We start from the raw sequence: 11,488 nt of genomic DNA, 5'->3' as shown, positions 1-11,488 counted from the left end.
CAAAATCAATCCACAACTGTAAACGAGGAAAGGCAATCAATAAATCATAATCAATCTGCAACCCTACTCTCCATCATGGAGAAACAAAATGAAATAACTACGGCTTTGGTTCAGCAACAACGGTCAAGCTCTCTACCACCAAGAGACATTCCAATATTTCAAGGCGACCCTCTCCATTATAGGGCATTCATTAAATCCTTACTGCACTCCAAACATACTCATTATTCTTGCGGGGATGCTGTAATGTGATGGAGGAGCTTCAGTCAATGCAGGAATTGGACATGCCCGTCAATATGAGAGCCATTGTAGCAAAATTGCCATATAATATGAGGGTGCAATGGAGGACTACAGCTCATGACATCATGGAAAGCAATCAGGAAAGAGCTCACTTTTGGGATCTTGTTAATTTTGTGGAACGACACGTCAGTATTCTTTCTGACCCGCTGTTCGGTGACATACAGGATCCAACATCTGGTGTGGTGGGCACAAAGGCTGTGACAAGGTTTGCATACCCAGCCAATGGAATGAGAGGAAATATTGTCGCCACCACAGTTACATCTATGGACTTGCCTGGTAGAGGAGAAGCTGTCAAAGACGCTATATGCTTATGGTGTGCTGACAGTCACTCATTGGAGGAGTGTAAACAGCTGGAAGAAAAGACACATCAGGAAAAAATACAGTTTCTGAAGGAAAGGGGGCTTTGTTTTGCATGCTTATGTGCTGGCCACCTGAGCCGTAGTTGTGGACAGCGCTTGATGTGCAAAGTCTGTGGACGAAGTCACCCCACTGTGCTTCACATCAATAGGGAAGCTTCAGAACAGTTAGAGGAGCCATCCAATGATCAACCAACGGCATCGCAAACATGTGGACATACAGGGGCCGGTAAGGACCGGTGTGTGTTGTCCATTCTACCTGTCAGAGTGAAAGCAGCTCAAGGAAATTACATCATAGAAACGTATGCCTTCTTAGACCCTGGTAGCTCAGCTACATTCTGCTCTGAAGATCTAATGCAGAAGTTAAACATCACAGGTGGAAGAACCAACTTCGTGTTGAGCACCATGGGCCAAGAGGCAGTTGTTCCAGCTTACTCCTTGAATGGTTTGGAGGTATCTGAGTTGGACAGTAATAACTTTTATGCTTTGCCAGAAGTTCTCACACAGAGGAAAATGCCAGTCACCGCTGAGAACATGGCAACACCTGAGGAACGGGCTGAATGGCCGCATTTGTCCAACGTCCACATCCCATGCTTAAAGGCAAATGTTGACTTGCTGATTGGAACCAATGCTCCCAGGATATTGGAACCTTGGGAGGTCATCAAAGGTCACGGGAATGGCCCATATGCTAGACTAAGGACAGTGCTGGGATGGGTCGTTAATGGTCCACTCAATGGAAACAGTGGAGTTGTGGAGGCAGAGCGTTCAGCTGCTATGGTGAACAGGATCTCCGTGTGCAGATTAGAAGAAAGGATGACGGTGGAAGGTTCAGCAGTGCTCAAGGAGGAGAGGTGCTGTTTGGAATTGCCCGTTCAGAACGAGGATTCCTGTCTGCCCAACAAGGTTGAAGTGGCTAGGCAAAAGATCCCGGGCTTGAGGAAAGGGTTCAACAAAGGCTGGCACCAGGAGTTACCTGACTCTGTCACTGTAGACTCACCAAAGGAGCAGGAAAAGAAAGAGGCATGGCTGAAGGAGGAGGAGTGGTCCAAAACAGTGCTGGAGATCTATTTGGATTCGAATGACCAGGATGTGAGAAAAGAGGACACAGGACACAAAATATCAATGTGTGTGACATGTACACTCCTACTTACCAGGGCATCGCCTGCTGCTCAGATTCGGAGAAACCGAAGACTGATGTGGCCTGGGTACTCCGGTTGAAGGTCAAGGGGATGGAGAAGAGCCGTTTTAAGATAGAGATCCCATTTGCTGGAAAGGATACCCACATGAGCACTTGTACTTGCTTTAAGAGAGGCGGAAGTGAAACCAGAGGAAAGGGAGATTGGCAGCTGAAGGTCATCATTGACTCTTTGGCTCTTCATGGGTTCTGGACATTTGACGGGGTCAGGAGGTCATTCCAGGCAAACAAGGTCTGGGACATTCCTTAAAATGGAGGACTAAATATAGCACCATTGAAAGGCCAGTTTGTTGTTTTGTTTTGTTTGTTTTGAATTGTTACGGCTGCCTTAACAATTAGGGGCCGGTGTGTAAGGGCCAAAATGACTAATGCTGAACACATCTATGTAACCTTGGGGTGGCGCTGCTGCTACATAAGCGTCAAGTGCACAGGCAGGGTGAGGGAAGGATTGACCCAGAAGGGCAAACGGCTTTGACCGCAGGTTAGTCAACACTGTGAAATGGTTGGAGCGAAATGTTTGTTTGTTTCAGTCTAAAGTATCCATTGTCTGTATCTGTCTAATTATGGTTTATGTTTATATATCACGCAGATCTGATGCTATACACGACTCTTTACATGGTGCAATAAATACGTTAAAAGCCAATGGAGAGCTGCCTGTGTGACGTTAATGGGGCTGACACACACAGGAATAAACATCACGGCATTAGAATGGCGCGTCAGTCAGGTCCAGCTACGGGATCAATTCCTTGAGAGATCCGAGGCTCTCATACTGTGTATAGGAGGGGCTAGCGCCCCTCAAAAAAGAAGAGGGACAGAGAGTGAAACACAGGGAGACGGACAGAGATGCAGTAGTTATGTCCAGTCCAGTGAGCATCAGTGCCTAGTTCTATTTTTAGGAGAGAACAGCAGCTGGCGAGCCAACAGCCTGATCAGACAGGCTGCATTATGCACTGCTCTAGCCCTGCGTGCTACAGTCAGCACTGACCCTTCCACAGCCTCTCTTATTCACTGCTGTGTCACTCTTATGGCCCATCATCTGACAAAAAATAAATAAACATGAGGTCCATAGAGTGCAAAGTCATGTCATCCTCACTGAACACAGCAGTGGCACATTTAAAAACAACAGGAGTTGCATCTAAAGTGCTTTTCGATCGAGGATGACGGCACACCAATTCAGGCTCCCAAGTATCTTTACTTTTAATCAGGTAACGTTTCGGGCCGCAGCCCTTCCTCAGACCTTCAAGGAATTTTTCATTTCTTATATTTCTTCATTTTGATCCAGCACCCAGCCTATAGGTATAGATGTGTCCTTTTTGACTGTTTGTTCAGCCTCCTCTACCACAGAAGATAGAGGTGAAGAATGTTAAAACTGTGTGCCCTAGGCTGTAACCCTGTAATAAATATTAATAATAAGAAGAAGAAGAAGAAGAAACTCGACTGAATAGTGTTGCACTGAGATGGAGGTGGACTGAAATGGAACAACAAGTGGAATGGACTGAGAGAGAGAAGGATGTTATTATCATAGTGACATTTCAGCTAGGTTGGGTTCTGTGCTATGCAGAGAGCAAAAAAAACCCACACTGGAATGTGTGTTTATGTAACAGAAGACAACTTTATTCTAAAATATTTGAGACGAAGGCAGGTGGGCAGTTGTTATGCTTGTTGAGGCAAAAAGCAGGCAAGAAAAAGCTTTTAAGGGCTTTTTCGCCGCACGGTAGATGGAGGCGACTGGCGCTTCTAATTAATTTTCAATGAGGGGCAAGCGTTCAGGTATGGAGTGCATCTTACTCACCGGCCAGACGTCCCAGACCACCGTTCCCCAGGCCAGCATCCTCCTCGATGTCCTGCAGTTCTTCCATGTCCAGACCCAGCTGATGGAGAAAGAAGGTATTATAAATATAAACAGTTCTTCCATGTCCAGACCTTTTTACAGTCTATGGTCCAGACCCAGCTGATGGAGAGAGAAGACATTATATTGAACAGTTCTTCCATGTCCAGACCCAGATGATTTGAGAGAACACACATTATAGGCCTACCACTGAGAATGGCACAAGCTATCGCTGGGTCTTACACGTCATTTATTGTTCCACCGTATGATTGCTCTGAGTAGTTAACTTTTTTTTTAAAGACTTAATTTCTACCAACACCACACCCCATGAAGCCTTGGCTTGAACTTATTGTTGCTTTATTTTTATTTTTCATTTGAGACTTTACGAGTCTCCTACTGGAGACAGCGCTGGTCGTCAAATTATTGGCTTCAGTAATGTGACAAAAGCACATAAATCTCAATGAGTTCAGGGATTCATGTTTTGGGCGAACTACTCCTTTTGAGTATTGGGATATGAAATTATTAAAATTGAAAGACACCAAAAACAGAAGAAGTTTTCAAAACAAAAAAAACTGTTTATGTGGAATGAACACGGTCCAATTACAGACAGGACAACATTCTAATTCATTCACAGAAACAAGTTGCATAAAGGATTTCTTTTTTTTTACATCAGGTCTAACATTCTGGTAATTATTAGGGCCGGGCAGAGCTTCGGGCCGGCCCAGTTAGGGTAGGGTAGGGTTTTAATTTCCGGGCCCATTGAGAACTCTACACAGGTTAGGGAGCATACGAGCACAGTGTTGTTCACCTGGTAAGTGGCCTCGTCACAGGGTTAGGGAGCATAAAAGCACAGTGTTGGTCACCTGGTAAGTGGCCTCGTCACAGGCGTTCTCCAGAGCGAGGTTAACCATGGTGTTCTGGAGGGTTCTGCCCATGTAGAACTCTAGAGAGAGGTAGTACACACGCTGTGGAGACAGAGAACACACACACACACACACACAAACTTGTTAGAAACTGGGTTGATTTAACACAGCTATCACACAATCCTATGGGAAGAAGGATTCAATAAGATTGTGTCGTGCGCACGCACCGAAATAGCAGATCTGCAAGCTCACAATGCATCGCAGTGAGACACATTTGTGCACTTGTAGATCTGCCATTACTAGTGTGTGACATTGGCGCACAACCAAGTATAAGTGAGGCTTTAGATTTAGAATTGGTATGTGGGCACTCGGGTGGGGGTTTGAATCCGGCACAAGAGTCTATACGAAAACCATTGGCCCGCGTTCGGGGAAGGACACCTGGGCAGGGAGGGTGATGCGATACGTCCTCCCAGCGGGGGCTCCTCACTGGCATGTGAGTCAGTAGGATACAACAGCAGTTGTGGGATGGAATCAATTGCCATACATAATGACTAATGAATGAATTGCATTTTTATAGCGCTTTTCCAAGTGCTCAAAGCGCTTTACAATGGTTCATTCATACATTGGGAGGTGAAGCGGCGAACAGTCGACGCCAGCGTCCTCACTTCCCACATTCACACACCAATGGTGGCGAGCTCACACCGACCAACTCATTGGAGGCAATGTAGGGTCAGTGTCTTGAACAAGGACACTTCGACATGTGGACAGGAGGAGCCGGGATTCGAACCGCCAACCCATGGATCATTGGACAACCTGCTCTACCTCCTGAGCCACAGCCACCCATGACTCATTGTTTCCTCCTATGCCCAGCTGTGTGTACCACATTTGTGATGATTTGATTGGCTGAGCACGGAATGTGATGTATAGATGATGTACGTATGATGATAAGAGCGCCCCTCCCTTCACACGGGTGTGATTTTCTTATTTTATAAAATGACCCCCAACTCTGAGTTATGGGGTGAGGAGTACCACTGGTTTAGTATATCTGTTCTGTATATCCAGGAATTGACTTTAAACATTGTGACTCCATATAAGTTTCTCCATGTTATGATCTTGAACTCTAATCAGGGTGCACTGAAGGTGTGGCTTTGTTGACACACGTTCCCGTTGGTAAACACCGTTTAACCAAATCTATTCTTTGTCTTTTTCATATGTATGTTCAGTTAGCCATTCATGTTGATACAGGTCTGGAACCTCCTCAAGTCCCACTCCTGTGCATTTATGAACTCAGGTGTAGCATGCCCTCTATTCCTGTCCTCGTTGACTGATTCACAGTGACACTGCATCGCTCTTCTGCACAGCAACAACTTCACAAACTCATTGACCCTGGGCAGTGACAACAAACCACCCAGATTTCTACAAACACATCAAGCATCGACCCTAGCCCTGGTCCAGTGCGTTAGCGAGTTATCTCCAATGCCCTGGACCAATGGCTACATTGGGGTAAATGTGTTTGGTCCGATGTTCTAACAGTCCTACAGTCATGAGAGGCCGACACCCTACCCAAAACCTAACATCACAGGAAGCCACGGTTTAGTTGTACTTGTAACCTGCCAAGCATGTCGGGAGCCACGGGTTAGTTGTAACCTGCCACGCATGTCGGGAGCGACGGCTTAGTTACTTGTAACCTGCCACGCATGTCGGTGTTGTCACTCCCGACAACGGCTGTGTAGCAATTGTAGATATATCGGTCCTTAAAAGTAATAAAACGTCAAATCAAATACAAAATAATAATAATGATTGAATCTATTTATTTATTTCTTCTTACATTGTTATCCCACAATTTTGTAACCCATTTATTCACCCAGTGTCAATTATCTAATGTAATCCTGGGCGCTACACTTCCTCTGCCAACCTGGGGGAGGCAGCGGACTGACCTCATGCTTCCTTCTATGCATGATGACTCATGAGTCCAAACTGCTTCTTTTCACCCGACAGGGGAGAGTTTCCCCGACCGGACTGGCCAGGGGGAGGAAGTTTAGAGACCAGGATTACTGCATGTTTTTGTGAGGGTACACATACAGGGGAGAACATGCACACAGAAAAGGCCCTTTTGCCAACCCCGCCTTGGGTATGAGCACTGATAATGTGGAGGTTGGAACACGCCCCCAGCGTCCACAGCATCCCCAACGAACCCAGGACCTTCTAGCTATGAGGCGACAGCACTATTGACTATGCCAACGAGTCCCCGATTGATTGTATTTATAATGCACTTCTACATTTGAACAAATCTCAAATTGCAAAAGAAAAGTGCTTAAAAGAAAATGGGGCCCAGTATTCTGGTTACCACGGGGAATTAAATAATGGCTGTCTGTCATTCATTGAATAGAACCATCATCTCATTGATGAACACAATAGATCAACATGTTGCCTCTGTTGGGTGGAAACCTCATACGTCCAAAACTGTTGCTTTTCTGGATTCTAATTCAAAAGTAGCAGATCTACAAGCATAAATGAATGATGAATCAATAAGCTACCTGGACAGTAAAGTACAGATCATCTATTAGTGCTGCACGATTCTTGCTCAAATGTGAGATCACGATTCTCACACGATTCTTGTTTATTCTATGAAAATATTGGTCTTTAGTCTGTAGTTGCTGAACATTACTACGTTCAAAATGTGGCAAACTACCGTGGCTTTAAACAGACAACATCAAAGTGCTTGGCTTAATCCTCTCTTAAAGTCTCTCTCCTGTAGCAAAAACATAAGAGTGACTAAAATGAATTGGACAGTCAACTGGTGCTGCACGATTCTTCGCATAAATAGGTGCCTGAATCTAGATCACAATATTATGTTTGATTACTTGTACAGCAGTAACATACATTTATTCATCAATTTCATTCATCCACCCATCCATCCACTGCACGCACACTCACACTCACACCGTGTGACGTGCATGGCCATACCTCCCTGCTGCTCTGGTACACAGTGTTCTAGGCATGCATCCATCCCATCCATCCATACGTGCTGGATGCAGTATGCTGCTGCAGCATCTCATACCAAACGCACTTCTTCACACACAGCTAATGATCATTCTTTCTGAACCAAGGAATATACATTTAGAAGCTTCTAATTGTCATGCATTTCACAGATAATAATATAGAAACTTAAAAGCAGCAAGATATAATATATATGGTTGTCCAAAGATAATGGCAAATAAGAAAACAGTGCAGCATATCTAAGAAGGCTTTTTTATGTAATTTGTCCGTGTTGGATTAAATGACAGGGTGAGAGGAGGGGAGGGGGAGGATATCCCATTATCCTATCCTGTTACATATCTGTGGTCCATAGCGTTAACTTATAAGGACTTGTAACGCTATGGGCCAGAGCTACCTGTTACACAACATTGATGCATAATTTGCAGTTGATGCCACTGCACACAGGTTGCCTTCTAAAATCACTAGTTCTCACACTTTCAAGATTCTTCAAACATGCTCAACAACAGCAGATGTGCAAGCTCGCAAAGCAGCACAAAGTGACTTGCCGTGAGCTTGTAGATCTGCTATTCTTTTTCAATATGTGATTAGTACGTGTGTGTGTGTGTGTGTGTGTGTGTGTGTGTATACCGTATAAGGACATTTAAAGTGGATGCGGGCATTGCAGAGACAAGGTTAGTGACATATTATGTAACCAGGAGGAATGTCACATTCATTCCCCCAGAGAGAGAGAGAGAGAGAGAGAGAGAGAGAGAGAGACCAAAGCACAGGCAACAGCCTGCTTGGTCAGTGGCTGCAACAACAAGTTCTTTAAAACAATAGCCTACATGTACTAGATAAATAAAATCACACCAGTGTGAAGTGAGGGGCGCTCTTATTTATCATTGTACAATTTGTACATCATCATGATCATCATGACGTAAAATAGACAGCTATGTCTATTGTATTTTCTCAGACACTATGACATTCTCCATTCATTGTCATTGTCAATGGGAATGTAATGTTTGGGCAGGACAACGTTTGTTGACAAACCAAAAGCCCCTCAATAAGATTTATATAACGATAAAACCATAGATGATCAGGATTCATTGATAGTGCACCATAATAACCAAGTAGGAGGGGGAACCCGCACTCCACTCACCCCCCCCCCCCCCCCCCCCCCCCCCCCACACACACCCCCTTACCACACACACTCACACAAGTGCGTGCGTGCACGATGGCGTACGTGCATGCACTGCGGAGCAGCAAGTTAGTGCTGCGGACCTGCTATGTGCACGCGCACGTCTCGTGCACATGCATGATGCATGTATGATGCATGAGATGGATCGCAATTCGCAAGCATCATGCAACATGCCATGTTGCATGATGCTTGCTTGATGCTGCGCTCATGCAGCCTGCATGAATGCATAATGCAGCCGGTAGGATGGGTGGGTGTGTGCGTGCGTGCGTGAGCGCGCGTGAGTGTGTGTGTGTACGTGCAGACTGCCGAAGGGGGGCGTGGCACACTGGTACTCCGCACTGATATGACTGCGGAAACCAGCCCCCAAACTGCAGACAATAGCAGCCCACAAACAAAACAATGAGTTCAGTGAGCTTGTAGCCTTGTAGATCTGCCATTTACTATTTTACCCCAATGTTGTACCCAAATCATCAGCCTCTAGAGTTTGCGGGAAGATGATGCGTAAAAAATCGCATCAGATGATGATGTGTTTCATAATGAATCATGATTGATGCTAGCCCTGAAACATGACTGTCATAGATAGACGATGCAGAAAAGGATAAACCAAAAGAAGGAGGTCCCAAAAAGGGGTCTTTGTTTTAGGGAGTCTTTCTTACTTTGGGGTCTTTCTCGTAGTAGTGCTGCTGCGTGCGGATCCAGCGGCCCACCAGGTGGTCCCTGACGGTGTTGGCCAGCGCGAAGTAGTAGTCCCGTTTCGTGGCGACGTTGCGGTCCTTGGCCAGCGTGAAGTGCAGGTGGCGGTTGAAGTTGGTCTTCAGGTCGGCCACGTTCTCCACGCCGGCCAGTCCGCGCACCGAGATCTGCTTCCTCCGGTCCTGGTCCGTCAGAGGCTTGGGCATCTTGGACGGATAGGGGTTGATGATGATCACACCAAAAGAAAAAGGGGTTTTATTAAAAATGGGGACAGATCGATGAATAAGGCGTGTGGACTGGAGAATCTGGGGATGGATGCACTGCGGTTGGGTTGATGGCTGAGACACAGCGGTTGAGCTGAGCTTAGTCGTAATGGTCCACTGGCTGCCTGTATATATAAGCTCTGCTTCAGTGTCTGTGTGTCTGTCGGGCATCACCGCCAGGGGGCGGGGCTGGTTGCTGGCTGGCTGGAGAGAGAGGCCACGTGACCAGACAACATGACAATGTAGCTAGTCGACCTGCAACAATAATAATTCAAAATAATTGTATGATTCAATACAAAATGCAATAGTCTACTACTACTACTAGGCTACTATACGGCTAGCCTACTACTAATAATATCAATCTATCTATGATATTGTAATCTTATTTTAAAATCTTTTCAATTTTAACTAATTCTACTGACCAGATTTTAACCTATTACTTTTGTCTTTTATCCTTGTCAAATGTTTTGCATTTATGTGAATTTTTGAGTGGTGCAACAGCAACAACCACTGCTATAGACAGTTTGGCAAGTGGCTATGGCCGAATTTAGGCTAAAGAGTGTTTTTCATGCAAAACTAACGCTTGGAATGGATTCAGAATCATGAAAACCCCCTAGTTTGACATGTCACAATTGTCACATGCTACTTAAAGCATGGGAAATGTTGCTTGCTTGTCTACAGTATGGTGTGGTATACAAACTTTTGTTTCGCGATGTTTCTGGCAGAAGAAGAGCAGAGGCCTCTCATTCTGTGGACCTTAATGACCAAATGAATAGAGAAAACACAAATAAAAAGTACGGCATTACATCACAGGTCCTGTCCAACTTTGGGCCTGTGGCTCCCCGGCTATTGGCCGTTCTCTCTATATTATATTATTTAAGAAAATAAATCACGTGTGAACTGTGAACTTCTGTGAAGTGAGGGCTTTATTGTCATACATCACATGCCGTGCTCAGCCAATCAAATCATCTCAAATTTATATGCGTGGTATTTATATCAACTAATAACAGATCAAACTGTGGAGGGTCATCCTGTTTATTGTTCCATGAGCCTCACATTGACATGGAGGCCAAACGTTTGGGCTGTTATTCAGCCTTCATCGGTGACGCTGATGAACAAGGCAGTGTTGACTGTGGGGCAGAAACCACTTATCTCCAAAAGAAATTACTTTGTGTTTGCACCAAAAGTAGCAGATCCAGAAGCTCAAAGCGCAAGCACAGAGCAACACGTTTTGTACGAGCTTTACACGACCTTGTAGATCTGCTGCTTTTGCCATTTTATAATTTCTGAATCCTGAAAAGTGACAGTTTTGGGACATGGTGAGGTTTCCACCCAACTGAGACGATAACTCCATTATCAGCCACTGAAAGGAGAACCGTTCCATATGATCCTCCTAAAACAGAACGCTTCCTTCTCATCCTCCTAAACAGCAGAGTTGGAACAAAAACAGGATTCGTGAAACAGCGAGGTTATGTAACATGTCTAAAACCATTAAATTAGACAGGCTTCAGGCTGCAAGCCGCTGAATGCATTGCTGTCCGTTTGCCCGGGAAACCTCCGTAAAGGCCAAAAAATACCCTTTAGCTGAGAGAGAGATGAAGCAGAAAATGTTGAAGGCGACTACCCTAGGGCCTAGTATATTTAGCAGGCGTTTTGACCGGATCACAGTGAATGAGAAACAATGAACGGGTCTGTCTGCACACTGATGGAGACAGAGGTACAATCAAGGGGTCTCTCTGCACACTGATGGGGACAGCACACTGATGGAGACAGAGGTACAATGAAGGGGTCTCTCTGCACACTGATGGGGACAGCA

General features: G+C 45.2%; 1 protein-coding gene across 2 annotated transcripts in view; it reads right to left on the bottom strand.

Moving 5' to 3' along the window:
• The window catches only part of LOC308335603 (glycogen phosphorylase, muscle form-like), a 30,740-nt gene extending 20,956 nt beyond the window's left edge, over positions 1–9,784 (bottom strand). The window contains exons 1-3 of one of the 2 annotated variants that reach the window (XM_080792693.1): positions 9,373–9,784; positions 4,540–4,641; positions 3,641–3,719 (exon numbers count right to left, since the gene is read on the bottom strand). In XM_080792693.1, the coding sequence (XP_080648819.1) occupies positions 3,641–3,719; positions 4,540–4,641; positions 9,373–9,615 (424 nt within the window). In that variant the 5' untranslated portion in view covers positions 9,616–9,784. Of the gene's footprint in view, positions 1–3,640; positions 3,720–4,484; positions 4,500–4,539; positions 4,642–9,372 lie in introns of those variants that run through there. The other variant, XM_080792694.1, reaches the window with a different exon arrangement.
• Positions 9,785–11,488: the final 1,704 nt, after the last annotated feature.

This window comes from Protomyctophum bolini (genome assembly GCF_963924005.1).
Source record: "Protomyctophum bolini genome assembly, chromosome: 20".
NCBI lineage: Eukaryota > Metazoa > Chordata > Actinopteri > Myctophiformes > Myctophidae > Protomyctophum > Protomyctophum bolini.
This window is presented reverse-complemented; position numbering and strand designations above follow the sequence as displayed.